We start from the raw sequence: 22,458 nt of genomic DNA on the forward strand, positions 1-22,458 counted from the left end.
GACCAGTCCCTCTCTCGGCAACCGGAAAGTTCAGAGGAGTCATGCAAGCTTAAGAACAACTCAAGACCAACCAGGCAGGAAAGGAGGATTTCTCCTGCAGGCCTAAATGAAGAGTATGTAAGGGAGGAGAGTGTCTTGGAGAGGCTAAATCCATTTCATCAGCTCTTCTGTTCTTTCCGTCTAGAAGAACACAGAAACAGGTGCCATTCAACATGCACTAGCCACGGAAAAACCAATTCATAAAGCACCCAGTATAGAAAGTAGATGACACAAGGAGATCCAGCTTTTTAGAGAAACAGGATTTCAACTCTGATCTGAGGAGTCCCTCTGGCTCCAGTTAGGTTGGTGGTAGGCGGACCTTGGCAAGTCCACAGTACACCTTGATGGCCTCCAAAGGTGAATAATCATTCAATGTCTTTCCTATCTCTGAGCCTTACACTAAGCCAGATTTGGGGGCAATGATTAAGGGGAAAATCTGCAGTCAGATTTGTTCATTAGAATGCTGGAAGTTGACTGTCAAACTAACAAATGAAGCATCTCCAGGGGATAGCACAGTTTGCTGTAACTAGTGATAGGTGGTTGACATACCTGTATTTTGGCCACATGCTTTTCTTGTTCATACAAATAAGATTTCCTAGCTTCGTACTCTTTCTTAAGAAGGGATCCTGCACTTGTGGCTTGAAGGCGAAGAAGCAAATCACCAGACGCAGACCACATCTTCTCACGGACATAATCTGTTGTGACTTTCTCAACAATGTCCTGGCAAGAGATATTTCTTATGGTTACACTTCACACATCAGGTGAAAGCAGCAGAGAGAAAAGCTTCTGGAGATTGTATCTCTGAGAAAATGATATGGAGAACTCTTTCTGGCCTGGTTTAAAAGAAGATTTGACCAGAACCAGGGATGGACTGGCTTAGCTTCTTCCTAGCAACATGTTTTAGAATCTTCTGAATTTGGAGCTGAGGTGCTCTGAGAATTTGGTTGAGTGACCTCAGAATCTGGAGGCAGAGGTGCCGGCAAGGACCAGGTGTGAGGCCGGAGATCCACAGTGTAAGTGGGACAAGGATGGTTACGGTAGAAATAGGCTTATGTATCAATTCCTCCCTCCCCAGGACTGCCAAGGAAAAGACTGCAGTGGCCATGAAGTCTTCTGGCTCCTCTGTCTCATTTCTTGTCCAGGCCACAGTAGGCAGACCTCTGCAATGAGCCTGGAGCAGCTCAAAATAAACTTGGGGGAAAATAAAAGGCTTGGGGCAGAAGGAAAAGGGATGGGAGAGGAGAGACAGGCTATCATGGCCAGACAGGGGAAACCCTGTCTGAATGAGAATGAATGTGGAAAAAGGAGAAGGGGGAACTGTGAAAAGTCTTTTTGTGGATTACGAACTGGGTTTGCTTTTTTCAGAATTTTTTTTTTTTTTTAAAGATTTCATTTATTTATTTGACAGCGCGCGGCGAGAGAGATCACAAGTAGGCAGAGAGGCAGGCAGAGAGAGAGAGAGAGGGAAGCAGGCTCCCTGCCGAGCAGAGAGCCCGACGCGGGACTCGATCCCAGGACCCTGAGACCATGACCCGAGCCGAAGGCAGCGGCCCAACCCACTGAGCCACCCAGGCGCCCCCTGGGTTTGCTTTTTATGTTCTCTGAGAGATACAAGCCAAGACTAGACTCACTTCTATTGGCTGATGCCTCTCATTCCGTGTGGAATGGGGGGCTAATTTAAACAATTAAAACTGATATCACAAAAAATGCTTAAAAACCTTTAAAAGATGACATATTAACATTCATGAAATCAGTACTTTTAGATTGTCTGGAGAAAATATTTTTTTTTTTTAAAAACAATGTAGACCTTCTACTTTTTAGCAATCCTAATAGAATGATGCTCAGTTTCACAAAGCTACTCCCAAGGCATCTTTGGACACCTGGAATAATTGTTGGCTTCAAATTATAACACTTTGATGCTGCTTCTTCACAGCTTGATATGTCTTTTCAACTACAGCATCGGGTTTTTAAATATTGTCCACAGTTTCATTTTTCTACCAAGTAGCCCCGATGATGAACTGCCACCAGAGTATTTTCTTGTAAATTGTGACAATCTTGGATATTTGAAATTAGTTAATTAACTATCTTCTCTTCACTGTCTTCTCATCATTCAGGAATTCTGGAGGCCCTGTCAGCTCCAGGCCACAGATTTTTCTCTGAGTTTTAGCAAATATCATAATGGTGATTTGCTCCTCAAACTTGCTATACTGCAGTATCTTTGATGCTGGCAACTTTGAACAACTTTGTAAGACCTACGTTTGTGTGCTCTTTCTTTCTCTTTTCTTTTTCCAAAATGGAACTAAATTATTATTAGTATTTTCTCTTTAAATATACTACAATGCATGGATCAAACAGAAATTTTCACTTCTTGTGGGTCCAACTTTGGTCTCAAGCCCAAAGACATCTTGTGAACATCTTTTCAAGAGTATTTTCCCCCAGAAAGCATTACTGACTTTTTAAAGGTCGTACGTATCTCTGTGGTACGCTGTGAGGGGGAAAGAAATAAGACTTTCCAAATACTGACAACCAAGTAATTATTACTAATTGAGCTTTTGTGTCAAGGCAAACCTGATTGATTTCTTAGGATAATGGACCATTCCAAACAAGCTACAAAAGCTTTCATCCCCTTGCTCTGTCTGGTGGTGGTATGCTAATATGGAAATAATTGTACAAGTTAGTAACCATGCAGCCATATCCAACTGCATTTATGAAGATTTTACTCGCTATCCAGGCTTTAATAAATCAGTTATTTCCTCCCATCACTTCTATGATTCAAAAACAGAAAATCAATCACACTTATTTTTTCATAGTACAGTTTCATTAAACACGAACCTCCTACCTCAATTTCTTTTTTCATGAGCCATGATTCTTTAGGCAAGTATGGTTCAGGTGTGATCCAGGAACTCTCCTTTGAATCGATGTTGTAGTAGTACTCATATTTATCCTGCAGGCTGAATTTGAGCCAGGAACCTTCAGTAGACACTAAAAAAAGAAGTTTGTTACATTCCAGAGAGAAACACTGAAACCTTGAACATTAATGTAGTTTCTCCGATATGTAAAATGATCTAATAAACAATTTTTCATCAAGCATTTTGATGGCCTACGTTAAAATAATGGGAAATGACTCATTAAATGGAGTGAATTCTATGTATTCAATGGCCGCTCTCAACTCAGCCAAATCAAAAGGAGGACACAGGGATGTGTAATCGCTAGGGCTCTGGACCTCACATTTCTCATGAGGAGAGGAGTCACAAATGGCCATTAAGAAGGAAAAGCAAACAAAGAATATGTGTCCCTGGTAGATGTGAAAAGCATGACAAATGGACAGAGGAGACCAACAAGCAAGAATCTTCTTTGCTTAGGAAGTCTCCCAGCAACTTCTCTGAGAAGAAGAGACCTGGAAGCACTATGACCCATTATGTAGGGAAAGCCAATGATCTGCATGAAACCAACAGAGAAGTGACTCATCTTTGTAGACAACTTTATCTGAAGTAAAAACTGGCGTATGCAAATACTAAGTCATTAAGTAGGGAGAAGGAAAATGTCCTGGTTTGACTGACCTTGTTCCACCCAACCAAACAAAATGAGAAAAAAAATTGCAGAAAGGACTTAATTTGGGGGGAAGGATGTACTAGAAAAAAAATCTATGCCACTCATGGCTTCATTAGTTAAGAAGAGTATCTCCTCCTCATGAATCCATGGGCTTTATTTCATATTTAGAAATCTGTTTATTTTGATGAATGGCCACGATTCCTGTCCCAGACCAGCAAAGTAAAAACAGCAACAAAAATAAACATAAAAATGATCTGACCTTGATCAGTCTAAGCCAACTGCTGTCAAGTGAGCCTTAGACTAAATGTCTTTATAGGGAAATCGAAGTTTAAGTGAATTTCCTTACAGAATATTTAAATGGACTCAAATAACTCAGCAGAGGTAACTTCAAGGCCCTTGAATGTGTTTCGATTCTTTATTTGGTTTTAAGTGCTCCTCAACTGTTCTGTTTGTTACTGCCCAGGACAAGAGATGCATCTCTTTTCAAATGGGCAGTCAGACACCTGTTATCCGTGTAGACATGCTGGCCTACTAGAACACACATTGTACAGTCAAATTAGGATGATCATAAGTAATCATTATGGATTTAAGGTAACTCCTGGGTTTCTGAATTGGGAATCTGGGGATATATGACTACATGCACCAGAACATGGCATAAAGGAAGAGGAGTAGGCAAGGGTAGCGGACAGAAGATGGACTTAAACCTGATCTTAACCCCTGCATTAATACTGTTGTATAAGTCTTTCTCCATGAAGGATGAGGTAGGGGACATTACAGTGACTCTGAATGAAGAGATGTGAAGGGAATGGAAAGGGGAAGGGCAATCAGAAGCCAGGTAAGAAAGAATGGCCCATAGCCCTCTTCACACTTCATTAATGGGCAATTTGCTGAATTGAAGGGTGCAATCTCTGGGTTGGAAAGACATCAGGTAAACTTAAAAGTACATAGGGTACTATGGGAAAGTCTTCCAGCTGAACTATTAAAAAAAAAAATAACGCCCTTTTCCCCTCCAATTCTACTTCTTAGGCCATACACTGTCACAGTAGCTTTCTAAAGAAGAGGAAGTCCAAGACCTACGATGTGGTACAAATAAACACCAGCCTGTGAGTCAAGAGACACCCGGATCCTTGACAGGACACGAGGTTCTCAGTAACAATCTACTAAAGGAACAGTACGCGGACTATCAAGCATTAACCGCTTTGGGTTTGTCATGGGCTTCCTCTGACCACAATCCTAGAATGTGTTTCTAAATCTGAGAAATGAGTTTCAGGCTCATGATCTCAAGGATACTTTCCAGAGCTAATACTTCGTTGTCTTTATTGGATTGAATGGGCATAAACACTTGCTGAGGTTATTGATCTGGTCCCTTGGAGACCAGTTCACTCTACTTTATTTCACATGTTCAAAATTACTCTTTACTCCTACTCAAGACTGTGCAATCATCTACCATTTGTTTCAAAAAGAATAAAGAGAAAGGTCAATGTAGAAATATGCTCTCTATATATTAAAAAATAAAAGGAGGGATATAGGTAATCCCAATTTTATTTTTCACATGTAATGAATAGATTGATATTATCTAGGTAACTCAGCAGAAAGACAGAATAAAAAGAATATAACTAAACTCTCACTAGCATTGTTTCTATGGGGCTAACAGTTGTTCTTAATTATTTGTATTGGCTTGATTTTCTGTAATAATTACATTATTACATAAATAATTACATTATTTTTAAAAAATCAGTTTGTATCACTAGAGAAATGGATCAACAAGGAAAATCTAGATAAAGAAAAATCTCCTTAAATACTGTATTTCTCAAGTTTATGAAAGCACCCATGCAGAGCCAAGTTAATTGGCGCTTTAAAAAAAAAAAAAAAAGCCATGTCTAAAAATTTTTCTTTATCAAGACAAAAAAAATTTTTTTCTTAAAGATTTTATTTATTTGATAAAGAAAGTGAGAGCACAAGCCAAGGGAGAGGCAGAGGGAGAGGGAGAAGCAGGCTACCCACTGAGCAGGGAGCCCCATGCAGGGCTTGATCCCAGGACCCTGGGATCATGATCTGAGCCAAAGGCAGATGCTTAACCCACTGAACTACCCAGGAGCCCAAGATAAAAAAGTATTTTAGAAATGTTCATTTGAAAGAAGTATTTATTTTAAAACTAATACAAGACCACAGACAGCATCATATTCAAAACGATATTTAGTTGGCGCTAATGACTAAAAAGCTTACCACTTTCAGATTTGTTCTCTTTTGCCTTTGCAAGGGCATCGTAGTACTTGTCAGCACATTCAGGGATTACATCATTTGTGTTAGACATAGAAGACTTTAAAACAGACAGAATATCACTTGGCTTTTCTTTCTCCAGACACTGATTAACATCGATGACCAGTGTGACCCCTGCATCATGAAAAAAAAAGTTTCTGTTACTGGTTATCTTCTACTTAGCCTAGAGGCGTGTAAAGATATAATTTAACCTTTCAGGAATGCCTTGGTAATTAACCTTTTTACCCTTTCAGAGTATGCAACGCATATACCCGCAACAGTTACCAACTCACCTACCAGTTTAGGTCATAAGAACACAGCCCCACAGAAATGCGGTTTATTAAAAATCGTGATGTATCCAGGTTACTCTCGTGCGGTGTGAAGCACGAGGTCCTACTCACTCTTGTGCTCTGTAAGTCGGGACAGTAGATATGCAGTCCTGACGTAGGTCATCAATCAGTATTTGAGAACTAATCTTACGAAGACATTTATTTTAGAACAAGTGAAAGTCCTGATGTTCTCTTGTATAGCACTCGTATACTTCACAAGGTCTGTCATTAGCAACCTAAACAAACGTTCTAGAAAGGCAACGGGTACAGCTGGTGGACATATGCAATCGACTTGGTTCTGGAGCCAGTTTAGACCTCAAAACATCTTATCCCATTTTAAATTCCTGCCTCTCCCCCCAGATCAGGACACACTGAACTCTTCATTGTCTAAACAAAGTTAACATAGTGAATTCTTTATTATCCACTTCTGTTCCAGCTGAGAATATTCTGGCCCAACCAATGAAAGTACTATTGTCACAAATCATCAATGCACTGAGTTAGAAATCTAGAACAAAAAATGCAAGAAACCAGGTTAAAGTACTTTGTAGACAAGTTTTTGATGAAAAGGGGGAGAGATGGATATTCTTTCTTTTTTAAACACGCACATGTCAAACTCAACTGTACACATGCTTCATGGTATACTGATGTCATTGAATTCGTTCTCACGTTCTCACGTTCTCACGTTCTCACATTCGAACACACGTTCTCGTGTGTGGAAGTATGAAAGCTGGAGGGGCAAGAAAAGTGGAATTTGACTTTACATACAGCATCAAGAACTTCTGTAGCAAACTTCAACTGCTGCAGATCAAAAGGCCCAGCAGTGTGCTCTTGTGCTTACAGGACTTAATAGGAATAGACCAACAGTTTCCCTTTCCTCCTCTCCAGGAAAGCTTTCAAGGATGGGACAAATGCGGTCCTGGTGTTCGAGAGGTTTGTGGTCTCAGAGCAGCAGAAGCAACAAGGAAATGACAAAGAATCCTCACATGAATTATATCTGACAGCTTCACCTAACCCAATAGAATGGCATATTTCTTAAAAGATGGGTAGAATAGAGGCACACATTTCTTGCATCTAGAAATGTGCTGTATCATCGAGTGCTGACCTGCAAGTAGGGGCCCCACAGTTTCATTTTCTAGGTAACCAAAGCATACTCCTCCTCTTAAAAGAACCATTTTCTGTAAAAAATCTAAAGCCCTGGAGAAAATCCCAAGAGAACAGTGTCTCTTACTGCTTATCATTTTATCTACAGTCCCTGGAACACAGTAGGTGCTTAGTGTTTACAGATTGCTGCCGGAAGAGTCCTTCCTGTCATTCTACTGTGCTATAATAAATATCATGAGTGGTATTAATAAATATTATTGATTGTAGTTCAAGTGCTATGGAGGTGTGTTTGGGCTTCTTTGTTCTTGCACTAAAATGGCCTCAAACTTCTCTGCCTTTTTGTTGTCCCCTCCTGTCCTGCCAGTTCTCCTCTTGCTGTCTTGTGCTCACACAGAGCAGCCAATACCTCACTGCCTGCTAGTTCGTGGCTTCTGACGTGCTCTGAGCAGTGCAGAGATACCACTGAACTCATTAGTGTTATGCCCAAGATGAGAACACACAGTTCCAATGATCTCTCCCAGGGGTCCCCAATGAGCAGAGGAAACCAGGTCCAGGGCACAGGCTTTGAGACATAGATTTTGATTCCTTTTTTGCTTCATCTGTGGGATATGGTTTAGCTCCAGATAATTGAAGATGTCAGATAAGTGGTCTACATAAAGTCAGGTATGTTGGTGGTACGGAACAAATTAAGAAAACTCCCATTAATCTCCTAAGAGACCCAGAAGAACGCTTTGTGTTATATCTTAGGCCGTATACCGGCGGTCTTTCTCTAAGGCACGTATTCTCTCCCAAGAGGTGAAATAATCCCTAGAAGGGCAAAAAAATTGGTTCTTGTGGGGAGGATGCAAAACATCTTTTTGTGTAGAAAGCATAGGCCTACCTATGGTTCATGAATAGAAACACAATAGATCTGTGGTATTTCATGGTGGGAAGTACTCAGGGAAAATCTACCTAAAAACGTTCCTTGGGGTACAATAATGGGAGAAGTTTGGGAAATACTGCTCTCAGGAATCAAAAGTAGAGACAGACCTACTTTAAGAAAGCGAGAGTCTCCAGTGGATATGAACATGGGCCCAAACCTAGGAGACTTGAGTCACTCTGCCCTTTTAAGTCCTGTCTGTGGTAAAACACGTAGGGCAACACTTTTCCCAGACTACCTGGGAGTTGGTTTGAAGCTTACAACACATAACAAGGATCTGTTTCAAGCCTTCATATGAAGGATGAAGAATGCTTTTAAAGGTAAGATTAAACTCCTTTTTGACAAACTGGCAAATTCTCATCTTGATGTCAGAATATAGAAGGTTTTACTTCAGAACATCTTTTTGTTGTAGAAGATACTACATCTACTCTTCTGAGGCACAGGACCGAGGTGGAAGACGGGATTTTAAATGTGTGGGTCTGGAGTGAACCGTCGCACATATCTGAGAGAGCCTCTGGACTGCAGAGTCAGTAGAACCAGGAGGGTCTCAATGGGGGAAAACAGAACCAACTTCACATTTTTAGGCCACGGGTAGAAAGAACATGAATAAAATGAATGAAATGACTTCTAAATTGGTTTGATTTCTAAGAGAAAAAGGGGAACCTGAAATGGCTGTTTGAGTGCCTATTTTTACCACCTCATTTTTTAAACGTATTTCTTCAAACTATGGCTTCCTTCAGGTTTATATTTAAATTTAAATTTCTTATGGACACATCTCAAGTTCATTTTATTTTTTCTTAAGGATTAGAGGGCTAGAACAAAAAGACTTCAAAGACCCTAAGGGCATAAGAATTCAGGTTGGAGAAAGGCGCATATTTTTCCAGGCTGAGGAAATAAAAACCAGATGTTCCCCCAAGGAGACTTCCAAAGTTTAAAATCACATCTTTGGGGGCAAGACTCAGACATCTCAACAGCATCCTATGACCTGATACAACAGGGTACATCCTAATTGTGCCATGAATGGACAGGTTAATGAACAACACTTTCAGGGATCTTCATTTAGGTAGGTTATTTGTATATGGAGAGTGCTAGTGTATCATTCTCGAAGCTACTTTAGAACACCATGTGATTTTTCATACTATTCCTCTATGAAAAGAGAGGTTTAGAATAAAATTAAAAGCTTAATCATTTGAGTCAATGAAGGGATTCGGCCATTTGCATTATGTCTATTCCATTTAGGCATTAGACAGCTGCAGAAGGAATCGTGGCTGGTTTGAGGACCCACTGGGAGAGAGAATGAGTTAAAATCCCACTGATCACCTGACCTCTGTGAGCCCCTACTCTGACTGGTGGGTCACAGGGATGTTTTGGGTTTCCTGGTATTAGTGTCCATTCAGAGCCAGTGTCCTGTAATCCCTGAAAAGTCTGATGGAGTGCTTTCCCCTCGGCCAGCCACCACAGTCAAAGATTGAAGACCTCTTTAGGGGAAGCCTGGAAGAAAGATGAACTGTGTAAAATTTTGATAGTGTAGCAGTTTGTTCTCAAGAGGACCTGGTCTCCCCTTCATTCAAGGGGTTCTTGGTCTGTAAATGATTAGGTATGGGACTGATGGAGGGGCCATGACTCTCTGCTCTTGTTATTCAAGTTACACTTCTGTTCGTTTGACCTAGAACTCTTCTTCCACTTGTACAAACCAAGTATGAATTTAGGAGACAGTCTGTTTCATGTCTAGGAACACCGTAGTCAATCAGCCAATTCCACTGGTCTCTGTGAGTTGGATTATTCTGATGACGCCTTTGACTGCTGTCCATACAGCAACCACACCCACTTGCCTTTGGTGGTTAAATGCTGCCACCTGGCCTCTGGGGCCTGCCACAGATTTTGGACTTGCCAGGCTCTCTACAACAGCACAAACCAATTCCCCAAAATAAATCTCCCTCTTTCTGTTTCTTTCTCTATGTGTATATATACGTACTACATACTTTCCAAAGGAACAACTATTTATCTACACATACACACAGATACACACAGATACAGGACTATATATGTAGCTCTATTTTTTTTCCAGATGAAAATATATATGTAGTTCTGTTTCTCTGGAAAATCCAGACTAATACGATGGAAAGCATGGAAGGGAGGAGAGGCATTTACTAAGCAGACGGGGCTAGCTTCCTAAGGATCAAGATAAGAAAGTGGCTTGATCATACTATAAATTTGAGAGTTTAGAAACCATTTTTTGCTTTCTAGATTTTGTTCAGCAACATCCTCAGATTTTGCTGGAGTTAGCACCCAGTCCCTGAAAAATGGTGCCACCACCAGTGAATCTTATTTTTCTATATACACGCAAGCACTGAAATTGCTAAGGATCCAAATCTTTTCAGATATTAAAACGATATAATTTTGAAAATTATTTGAAAAACAATTCAGTGGCTTAACCAGCAAGGCACATGGGGCCGGCAAAAAGAGATGAAGGCTTACATTGTTTTGTTTTGTCCTTGTCCATGTTGGCCTCGTTGACTGCATGCTGTATTTCATCCAGCCAAAGAACTTTGGAAACACTCTCAGAGTCCTGGGAATATTGTCAGAGAATAAAAGAAAGAAGAGTGAATCATGATGAAATGGAATCTAGAACTGCTTTTCAGGAGTCCATTTTTATAGTTTCTACAAACTCTTAGCCAGCACCTACCAAGCACTGCTGTACACTGTACAAATTATCAATGAAATAACCCCCAAATCCAACCTCTTCTCCCTTCTCTATTGTTACCCCTTCAGTCCAGCCTACTATCTCCCACCTGGATGGGTGCATTGGTCTATCTGTTTTTCTGGCTTCCAAGACTGCCCTCTACCACAGTGGTCCTCCACAGAGAAGCAGATATTCTCTCCAAAATGGATGTCTCACTGGACGATCCCTCTGCTTAAACTCCTCCACAGGTTTTCCCTTGCATGGAGGAAAAAACAAAACTTGCTTCCCAGGGACTGTGGGGATCTAACAATCCAGCCCCTCTGACCCCTCTGGCTTCACTCCCACTCCTCTATTGCCTGGCCCAGACCTGCACATCAGCCTCCTTCAGAGTCAGGCATTCTACCTCGGCTGTGTGGCTGTTGATGCTTTCTGACCATTCAGGCCTTAATTCAAATGCCACCTCCTCCACAAAAGCCTTCTCTGCATCCTCTCTCTTAATCACTAAATGTGGTACCCAAGGTGACCCTGGGTACCATAGGGTATTTTAAATTTCAGGGAATTACAATATTATTTATCAGACACAGAGACAAAAATAAGGCAAAGAACCCTCAAGGACCTAACAGTTTAGTAGAAAAGATAAATTTATCTAAAAATAATTATACAATGTGATCAGGGATATAATAGCTGTAGATAATGACCTAGAAATAGCCAAGAAAAGATTAACTTATAGTAGGGGTGAATTACAGGAGGAGAAAAAGTAGCTAAGGTCAGCTTCAGAATGGAAGTGATAAAAGCAATCAAAATGTATTATCTTTACGATTCATTTTACTTTTGGGTTGTTCTGATGATACTACAAACATGTGGGCATATAATGTAATTAAATGGGACTTCCAGACAGCAATTGCCATGATTACATAAACTTGCCCAAGATTACAAGGAAATACTATCAGGAAAAATTCGGTATTTTCAGGGAAGACGAGACATTCATTTTTAAACAATGGTGACATTTGCCCATGTGTAGTATTAAGTGCCACATGCTAAATGCAAAAGTAAGGCTGTGATGAACAGAAAGTAGTTCATCAGAGCTATGGAGAACCAGCTCCAGCATTTCGGACTCCTGATGGATAGATGGGTTGTAGAAGGAGAAATAACATTCACCAGCTCTTCTGGCAGGCTTCAATACGAGTTCCCTCAGAGACTAACCTGAGATAATGTTTGTGGAAAGCACTACGAAAATGAGACAAGGAATCTCTTATTTCAGCCTGTAACATCTGGGCTAATGGAGACCAGGCTTGGCACCTGCTTCTGCAATCATGTCTGGCTAGATCTGTCACATGTGAACTGTCACCTGTTAGCAAGAGTCTCCATTTCTTAAGAGAATGGATGGGAAGGATTCAAACAGGAAGCAAGACAGGAAATTGAAGACTACAGGAAGAATGAAGAAACCGGGGAGTAGGAGCTGTTTTCTTTCTGTTTCCAAAGTCAAAGGGAATCCAAACACTCTTCCCAAGTACAGCCTAAAAACTATGTTCCATGTGAGTTCACTTATGTCTGTTTCCATTTTTTTGAAGAGCATTTACCAAATTCCTTCATAACTTATTGCTGTAGAAGATACACCATACAAACTTTGCCCAGATGAGAAGGAAATTAACAATCCCACTTCAAAGCTTAAAGTATCTGTTTTATCAGACACACCAAAGAGTGTCTGATAATTTGACAAATCAAATTAATTTAAGTCAGCAGTTTAAATCATGACTTGTTAAACTAAAGGATGCTAGGGTTAAATACAAAACCAGGAGTAAAAACTGAATCCCACCAGTTTAAGGTCTCCTTTTAAATTGCCCACTAGAAGTCTGGAACTATATTTATAGGATGGTAAGGACCTTACCTCTAGCTAAAGAGCTTCAACATATAAGTTACAAATGGATTAAGTTACGAGAAGCTAGGTCATCTGTAAATCAAGACATCAATTCCTGAATTTAGATGAATTCTAGACAATTTTAATTAAACAAAAAAGTACCCCTTTCACTATTCTGTGGCATTTTGGTTTTTACTGCTACAATAAAACAGCTTTCAAGTCTCAGCTTCTGTTATCATATATTATGTAGTTGAAGTACCAGACACTGACTTTTGATTGTAAAATCCATGTCAAGTGTGAAAAGTTTACACAGATCAATTCCTTCCCCATCCCTCAGCCTGTAAGTCTTAAGTGAAACCTAAATTTTCTGATTCTTGCCCCACTCTATATGCAACATGCAGTCGGATTGTTTGGCTTGGCGTTTACACTTAAATTGTGTTAATTACAGAAAAATCTTCGACAATGCATTTTTTTTTTACTGCACATTAAATCATATCCTCTGGGAAATAACTACTCACAAAGGCTTATATGTTCTGCAACAATGTGATCATACTTAAACATTACTGAGTTGGACACTTAATGATTAAGACGGTCCATTGTATGTTACACCTATTTGGCCACCGTTAAAGAAAAAAGCTTATTATAGACCTGCTCGCCAACAACCACAGAGTCGAGAGAGTTCTCTGCATTTCAATGTTGTATCATCACTTCAGTTGAACCAACAAGTATGTTGAGCTATGGCAAAATGAAACACCATGAAACCAAGTCTGGCCAAGGAGTGATGACAAATTCAGACCAATGTGACTCTGATGGAGAATTTTCCAAGTAACCAAGCTCTTACATTTAAATTTCTAAAAAATGCTTGCTTTCCATGATTCATTTCATTTATAATTATGTAAAGAGTTTAAGGATTAAGATTTGAAAGAGCTGGGAGGATAAGGAAAGGATAAATTCTGACAACTCAGATACTGAGTGGAAATGACACTGCGGGACTGTGTTTTAAATGGATAAGACTGAGATACGTGACAGAGTCAAAACCGACTGCTACTCGACATCTACTGTCAATTTACTTCTGGAAAGGGCTGTATGTTACGTACATTCTTTCCATGCGCAGAAGTATACTGGTTGGGAATTACAGCATCTACTCAGAATGGAGTGTTATATTTGGGGTGGGTAAGAGTTAAATGATTTTCTCTGGGGACAAAGTAATGCGCTCAGAGCTCAGCCTGAGTCATGCGCACTGTAACATGAGTACCGTCACACCCTTTCCCTCCAGAGGACCTGGGCAAGTTTCCCAGTCTGCGGAGCCCAGGACAGCACACTCTTAAGCAGAGACCAAGGCTTCCATTTGCTGTTAACACATGAGACTGAGGTGGAACCGTGCTCCCTAGTTCTATACATTTAATAACAGCTGGGAAACGGGACTCAGGTCGCCACGATGAAAGCCCTCATCTTTATTGCTGCTGGAGTAATGCTCCTGTCGCCCACTTTTTGTCAAAGCGGTAAGCTCTTTTCTTACGGGGCATATTGGGGGTGCTGGTTTGTGTAGCAAGAGTGAACTACATCCAATTTTCTTTCCATTTCCCACAATCTGCAACCCAAAAGGCAGAGTTTGTTTATCACTAAAGGTAGCATCATGGAAGTGAATAGCTGGGGTCTGTTCGCTCATTTTAAACCTTGCCAAAGACTAATAAATGTTTTCTGCTTAGATTTAACTATTTGTGGCGTGGTCAAGATTTTAGATCTCTAGAATTAAGAATCAAATTTTCTTTGCGAGAAGATTCTGATTTTGTAAGAATTTCCTCCAAATCAGCAAAGATAGCACATCTTCAAGAAATTTTAAAAATCCCATGTTTATACATTCTCTTAAAGCACAAATGGGAAACAAGAATATTCCTAGAACGAATGAGTGGTCTTTCAATAAGTAGGACTAACAAGTTAGTGTTTCTTAATCAAATACTTTTTTTTTTTTTACTTTCTCTTGTATCATGGAGTTTTCCCTACTTTCACGAGATTTTTTAGTTTTAGAAATGAGATCTCCCAGATACTACTATTCAACTCTTCATGTGTTTCCTATTTCACTCCACACAAGCTTAGGCGGTCATCTCCTGCTTTACTCCAAAATAAACCAGTTTGCAATAGGTCTGGATCCCCAACTTTTTTTTTTCTTACTACTACGCATTCTCCTGCCGACATTGTTAGGAGCAGGAGAGCTGGGGTGAGGGACAGCGAGGAAGTAGAATACATAGAAATACAACAAAACCAAGCCTCCATAAAGGAATGTTGTTTCCATCGCCAAGGTGATTGTAGGAGAGTCCCAAGAGAACCCGCTCAGGGCAAGAGCACATCAGTAGATTCATGAAAAGGGCAAGTGGCTCTTCTTTCTGGGCGTGGAGGAAGGCAAATACAGCAGAAAAGCAAAAGAAAGTAGTTTGCAAAGGGGGTTCCTTCAAGATGCTGGTTGGTGGGGTTTCATAGAGGCAAACAGCGGACATTTAAAGGTGACAAAGGAAAAGGCAGTGCACTTGCCTTCTCCCATGGGGTGGGGGAGAAACATGCATGAAGAACCGACTGCTTAGAGGCTGAAATCCGGTTGCCTTGATCAGTCCCTTTCTCAGGCCTTCCCCAAGTTAAAAACATTTCAGAAACATTCTGCCAAGTGGAAGACTATTAAGAATTCAATGAAATTTTTTTAAATACGTAAAATTTAACAATGAGCACTATGCTTAAGGCACACCAGACTCTAAGGAATCCAAGACTTATTCAAGTTGAACCAGGTCTGGAATTCTCATGGACAAAGGAATCAAGACTTCTTCACAGAGCCACTGTTTACCCTGTTTTTAGGCACCATGTCTTGCTTAACCACAGGAATTTTCTGCAAACTGACAAACACTTCACTTCCACAGCTGTCTTATCAGATCTTGAAAGGAAATATCTTGTACATCATGTTCTTCAGCCACAGTCTTCCAGCTTTCTGCCTACTTCCCAAGGCCCTTTTCTACGGGTCATGTCAAATTTAAGCATTTTCCAAAATGCAAAATTGAGGAGGATTTGTGTGGCTGAACTTAAACATCACACAGTACACCTTCAGAGTTCACATCTCAACAAAGGCACACAAGAACTCCTCCCAGGTGCTTCTTTCTTTTTCATTAATCTATCCTCCCATAAATGACACATGAACACCTTTCTGTCCCTACTTGTTCAGGCAACACTTTGTTTTACACACTGAATTCAGTTTGTGCAATCTCAACGTTATGAGGAAGCCTTCAGTTTCACCTGGGGGCCAACTGCTAGAGATTAAAGCAGGAAGGGAAACTGGCTTTGAATGAGAACCAGGTTACTAATCACTAAGTCCAAGTATTCAACATGTAGGAATTCAGAGGTCATGGGAAAAGATGTAATTGGCAGAACAATGGTATTTTAAATTAATATGAAGTCTGAAATCACCATGAAAGTTCATCTTGGACATTTTACAGGATCTAATTCCTATACATCTCAAAGAGCAATTTTGGGGGAAAATTATATAATGAGAAATAGGTTTGAGTATTAAGGTCTATTATGTTTTTGAAATTGCTCTTCCATGAATTAGGATTATTAAAATTAGCCTGCCAACCAATGCCCAACATTTATAGTATGTAGTTGTGTCTCTGCTCCTTTTTGTTCCATTTCCAATTTTCATAGTTTTTTAACATTGAAGTATAGTTGACATGCAGTGTGTCATTAGCTTCCAGTGCACAACAGAGTGGTTCAACAATTCTACACATTGTGTGGTGTGATTACCATTTGTCATTATATAGTGTTATGATATCATTCACTGTATTCTCTATTTCCGTCTTTTCTTCCTTTGTTTCCTCTACTCTTGCCTCTTGTCCCATCTTCTCACCTAACATCATCTAGAGAAGAAGCCTGCCTCCTGCCTCCCCCCACTGCCACCGGAGCCAGCTGGATGCCAGGTCCTCAGAGCTGCCACCAGTCTCAAGTGTTCCTCTTCCCCTTTCTACTGCCGTTGCTCTAATTCATCACTGTCCACCTTGAGTTTGAATGACTACAGGAGGCTCCAAATGCGTCCCCCTTGCCTCTAAGTTCTTACCTTTTCAGTCTATTCTCTACACGGTCACCAAGTCATCTTAAATAGAAGTCAAATCAGGGTTATATGAACCCACTACTGTTGCTGGAACAAATTACCACAAACAGAGTGGCTTCGAACAATCCAGATTATATTTCTGGAGGTCACAAGTCCTGAAGTCAAGGTGTCAGGCTGTGTTCATTCTGGAGGCTCTAGGGGAGAACCTATTGTCTTACTTTTTTTTTCAGCTTCTAGACATCACTTGCATTCCTTGGTTTATGGCTCTCCCTTTTATCCTCAAAGCCAGCCGCACAGCATCTTTAAATATCTGACATTGACTCTCTTGCCTCCCTCTTATAAGGATTCTTGGGATTACTTTTGGCTGCTCAGCCAATCCAGGACACTCATGCCATCTGAAGACCCTAAATCACATCTGCCAAGTCCTTTTGCCATATAAAATAACATATTCAAAGGTTCCTGGCATTAGCAGGTGGACTCTTGGGGGCCCATCATGCTGTCTACCACATTGGCCATGCCTCCGTCCATAGTTTTGTGTGTGCATGAACCCAGCATCTAAGAATGGTCACGTCGTTTCTAAGTACAGGTAAAAGGCCCTTCAGAGATTTGTCTGGAACCTACTCGTTCATTCCTCAGATGCACCTTGTAAGCCTAAGACGACACGTTTTTGTGCATCTTCTCTACTAGTCTAACAGCTGAAGACCTAGAGTTTATTTAAAACTCTATCGCTGACATTTAAGTATGCAATAAACATTTGCTGAATTAACTCATCTGACAGTCCCACAGCCCATACCTGCCCCCATGCTGCCTCTGTCCATATTTCATCTACCAGATTCTTACTCATCTATTCATTTCCATCTCTTCATGAACCTTGCTCATCTTTGCTCATGTTCTTCCTTTTCCTGATACATGCTCAAACATTTAAATCTGTTAACTGCTGTCTGAATGCCTATACGATTTATCGTCAACCGGACGTTGGCCTGTAGAGGTCTGATGTGCTACTATGTTTTCGCCAGCAGTATTATAAACTTCCCACATGCAAGCAGTTGCCATCTCATTTTTGTCCGTGCATGGGCGAGCACAGTGCTTGCGCATAGGACATGTACCAAATGCCTTCCTGTCAATTACCTGATTCACAGTGATTTTTTAAAATAAAAATGATCCTCAATTCTACAACTACAGAAATTATGTAGCCTAAAGCTTTTAGTTTTATTGTCTCCTGAACCATAGCCATGGACTTGGCAATGCTCCATATTAATACTTCTTCTCAATTACAGGCGCAGAGAATGATGTACGCATCTTGGCAAAACCAACCTTACCTATTAAGACCTTCCGTGGGGACCCCTTCAATTCTTTTGAAGACTTCCCCCTTTCTGCCATAGAAGGCTGGACAGGAACTACCACACCTGTAAAAATTAAGTGCCCTGAAGAAAGCATGTCCCATCTTCGTGTGAATAATGCTACCATGGGGTACCTGGGCAGCTCCTTAAGTACCAAACTGATTCCTGCCATCTACATCCTGGTGTTTGCAGTAGGTACGCCGGCCAATGCTGTGACCCTGTGGATGCTCTTCTTCAGGACCAGATCTATCTGTATGACCATCTTCTACACCAGCCTGGCCGTTGCAGACTTTCTCTTCTGTGTCACGCTCCCTTTTAAGATAGCTTACCATCTCAATGGCAACAACTGGGTGTTCGGAGAGGTCATGTGCCGGGCCACCACGGTCATCTTCTATGGCAACATGTACTGCTCCATTCTGCTCCTTGCCTGCATTAGCATCAGCCGCTACCTAGCCATCGTTCATCCTTTTACTTACCGAGCGCTGCCCAAGCGCACCTATGCCTTCGTAACGTGTGGATTGGTGTGGGCAATGGTTTTCTTATACCTGCTGCCATTTCTCATCCTAAAACAGGAGTATTACCTTGTCCAGCAGGACATCACCACTTGCCATGATGTCCACAACACATGCGAGTCTTCATCTCCCTTCCAACTCTACTACTTCGTCTCCTTGGCAGTCTTTGGATTCTTAATTCCCTTTGCGGTTGTTATCTACTGCTACACAGCCATCATTCGGAGGCTTAATACATATGATGACAGATGGTTGTGCTATGTTAAGGCGAGTCTCCTCGTTCTTGTGATTTTTACCATTTGCTTTGCTCCGAGCAATGTCATACTTATTATTCACCATGCCAACTACTACTACAACAACACGGATGGCTTATATTTTGTCTATCTCATAGCTTTGTGCCTTGGGAGCCTCAATAGTTGCCTAGATCCACTCCTTTATTTTCTCATGTCAAAAATCATAGATCACTCCACTGTTTACCTTACGATGGTGAAATCGTCGTAGGGAATGAGGAAGACTGTCCATGAAAACATGCATTCTTGGGATAACATGCCTAGTGCAAGGAGTTCTAACCTGTGGTTCCATTTTTGAGCTCCTAAGAAATACCGCTTCAGAATAAAACATTACAATAGCACTTTTTTACTTTAGTACTTTCTCAGTCTTTTAAGAATGTCACTACAGGGGCAAAAACATCACCATTTTCTTTAGGGCAACTGACATACTTGTCTGACTCATACTTCAAGCTCTCTACATCTCCATCTTCCCCACTTCTACGAGGCTTTTGCTCTAGGTGTCATGGCAGAAGAGGTGGGACAGGATGAAGCATAGGGAGAGGCTAAGATTTCTTGTTTTTACTACCTGGTGTCATTTTAAATTCTTCTGCCTCCTTCCACTCTCATGCTGGTGGCTACCTCGTCAGCTCCCTCTGAGTCATTTTTATCACTGGGGTCCATTACCCTAGCCCTACCTTTGCCTTCTTGTCATTCTCTTCACTGCCAGCCTTCCTCCATTTCACTGGCCACCACCAGAGTAATCTTCCTCAGATAGCGGATTGAGCACATCACTCAAACCCCCCGGTTCAAAAACTGCCATTGGCTGTCCACTGCTTTGGAATAAACTGTAAATCTCTAGCTCAGCATTCAGGGATAACCTTCCAACTTTACTTCCCAATAAACCTTGTCTGCCAAGTAGGCACTGGCCAAGCTTCTTGCTTTGCTGTAATCTTGATTTCTCCACTCTTTGCTCTTGCCTTTTAATCGTAAAGCTGTTTATAACATGTTCGCCTTAATTCTTTCCATTTCTTAAAGTCTCAATGGACCATTCTTCTGATTGTCCTGCTAGTAGTTCATTTGTCTCCCTTTCTTGTATTTTTATTTTGACACTTATATGTAGTTCCTTTACATACACATATTAACTTCATTAACACTTAAATAAGCACCAAGTAAAGAAGGGGCTCATACTCTCCCTTCTTTTGCTTCTTGTAGATCTAAGTCTTCTCGAGATCTGTGGGGACCAGATCCGTGCTTTGTATATCACACTGCTGAGTGAATGAATAAAATCCCAAAGCAATTCAATTCTTACTGAGAAGGCAATGTACCGTGTATGACATTGGACATCATTTTTAGTTGGGCATGTAAAAAAAAAAAAAAAAAGCCAAAATAGAACACACTCAAGAGGTCATTTAGAAGTTTAAAAACATCTCCAATATTTTTTCCCCTTATATGTAGTTTTTAAAGGGGAAATATTTTGTTCTAAATGCCCAGTATATTCCTGTAAGTCAATAACAACTTTTCTCTTAGCTTAGAGGTTAGATAGGAGATGGGATATTAGTGGTTAAGGGTATGAAGGATCGCTGACATAAATGTTCAAGTCCATGGGAATGTGCATAGACCATATACTTTGTAGTGATTATCAAAACAATAAAAAATTTTCAAAGAATTGTTTTATTGTTCAGACTTTCCTATTTTATTGGATTTAGTTTAAAAAAATCTACAGAAACCACTCACATGAAGATCTTTTATAGTAGGTATGTGGTTATGTGAAGAATAAAAATCAGTTAAGCACCAAAGCAAGCAAGAGAAAGAAACCTGTGTTTCTGTGGCACCTGGCTGGCTCAGTCAGTAGAGCAAGAGGCTCTTAATCTCTGGATTTTGAGTCTGCGTCCCACACTGGGTGTAAAGATATGACGGGTATACAAATTACTTAGAATTTTAAAAAAACCACTTTTTTTTAAAAAAAGAAAGAAACCTATAGTAAGTTTTAAGACATCAGAAACTTCAATAAAAGGAATTGGTTTCTGCAAATAAAGTCACCATGTGTAACACAGTTCTACCTAGGGGTGCAAAATGCAGCAATATTTACTTGTTAAAAGCACACAACTTCTACGTAGCAAATACACATGTAGCAAAACCAAACTTTTTTAGGGGGACTAATTTCTGAATTCTCGAGGAAAGCATTTGATTTTTAAAATAGCTCACAATTTACTGCCTCTAGTGAAGAGACGTAGAAAATGTGTTGTCTGCTAAGTACGTGTTAACATACTCCATGCCAGGAGACATGACATGCTCCATGAGACGACAGGAATTTGGTGCCCAAGCAAGGTTACACTTGAAATACTATTAACAAGGATCAAGAATGCTCACCAACTTACATCAAGGTCCTCAATCTTTCATAAAGCTGGCCACAAATTCCATGCAGACACTATCTATTGTGACCTTTAACAGCTGTATACTTTCACACAAACTTTACTTTATACTGACAATACTAGTAGTGTAATTTTTTTTTCTAGTATTTTCCAAGGCCAGGCCTTGGGAAGGCAAGACACAGAATTACCTCCTTCAAAACCTGGAATTTGGGGCGCCTGGGTGGCTCAGTGGGTTAAGCCTCTGCCTTCAGCTCAGGTCATGATCCCAGGGTCCTGGGATCGAGCCCCACATCGGGCTCTCTGCTCAGCAGGGAACCTGCTTCCCCCCCTTCTCTGTCTGTTGCTCTGCCTACTTGTGGTCTCTCTCTGTCAAATGAATAAATAAAATATAAAAAAAAAAAAAAAAAAAAAAAAAAAAAAAAAAAAAAAAAAAAAAAAAAAAAAAAAAAACAAAACCTGGAATTTCTAGGTAACAAAATAGCAGATTTAAAAACACAGGGATCTCACCCCCCAAAAACAACAGAATCAGATTTTTTCTAGGGAAAGAACAAGCTGAGAAAACCAAGTTTCAAAATTAATGGGCAAAGAAAGAAAATGGTGTTTAAAAATAGCCATTTAACCAAATCAGATTCATTGTTTGTAATGGTAATGTTTTCAATGTGTTAGCTATTGCCAATACAGTTCAAGCTCCTAATTTTACAGGTCCAAAGTGGCTTAATGCCTGAGCTAGAACCAGATTTTAGGCTCATATCTTACGCTCTATTTCCAACACTAAAGCTGCTGTCCTTGGACTTAGGAAGCAAGCCTGATAGACAGCTGGCAAAGCACAGACATTCAGCAAAGGCTTCTGAGTGTTCTGGTGAGGTTCTATGACATTCCATCTTGACCTAAAGCCATTAGATTGGAGCATTCTGGGGGGGTCTTCCACAGCCTGCCTATGAAAGGCATGTGGAGTCCGGCTCACCTCAAGGCCAAACCTCATGTGGCTGTAGTAGAACTCTCATGTGTAGAGGTCTATCTCTATTCTGTACGCAGAAGATCCCAACTGTGGTTTGTGGATGGAACAATCTGTGTGTCTAGTAAGGACCTTGTGACACAGTCATCACTCAGCCCTTACCTGTGGGGCAGCTGTTAGGGCCCCCAA

At 40.6% G+C, this 22,458-nt stretch overlaps 2 protein-coding genes across 2 annotated transcripts in view; one reads left to right on the top strand and one right to left on the bottom strand.

Moving 5' to 3' along the window:
- Positions 1 to 22,458, bottom strand: part of IQGAP2 (IQ motif containing GTPase activating protein 2) — a 281,580-nt gene that overhangs the window by 63,427 nt on the left and 195,695 nt on the right. The window contains exons 14-17 of the mRNA XM_045999265.1: positions 10,678 to 10,768; positions 5,818 to 5,985; positions 2,879 to 3,021; positions 589 to 759 (exon numbers count right to left, since the gene is read on the bottom strand). Of these exons, the coding sequence (XP_045855221.1) occupies positions 589 to 759; positions 2,879 to 3,021; positions 5,818 to 5,985; positions 10,678 to 10,768 (573 nt within the window). The remainder of the gene's footprint in view (positions 1 to 588; positions 760 to 2,878; positions 3,022 to 5,817; positions 5,986 to 10,677; positions 10,769 to 22,458) is intronic.
- Positions 14,036 to 20,602, top strand: F2RL2 (coagulation factor II thrombin receptor like 2). Its single transcript, XM_045999266.1, has 2 exons — positions 14,036 to 14,242; positions 18,102 to 20,602. The coding sequence occupies exons 1-2, from the start codon at positions 14,179 to 14,181 to the stop codon at positions 19,172 to 19,174; spliced, it is 1,137 nt and encodes a 378-aa protein (XP_045855222.1). The 5' UTR covers positions 14,036 to 14,178; the 3' UTR covers positions 19,175 to 20,602.

The sequence above is a fragment of the Meles meles genome, chromosome 3, assembly GCF_922984935.1.
Source record: "Meles meles chromosome 3, mMelMel3.1 paternal haplotype, whole genome shotgun sequence".
NCBI lineage: Eukaryota > Metazoa > Chordata > Mammalia > Carnivora > Mustelidae > Meles > Meles meles.

Bases quoted from the DNA above. Each gene is read 5' to 3' on its own strand.
- F2RL2 (XM_045999266.1), top strand. From the start codon at position 14,179: ATGAAAGCCCTCATCTTTATTGCTGCTGGAGTAATGCTCCTGTCGCCC. The intron at 14,243-18,101 runs GTAAGCTCTTTT...TCTCAATTACAG, and splicing joins GCCCACTTTTTGTCAAAGCG to GCGCAGAGAATGATGTACGC.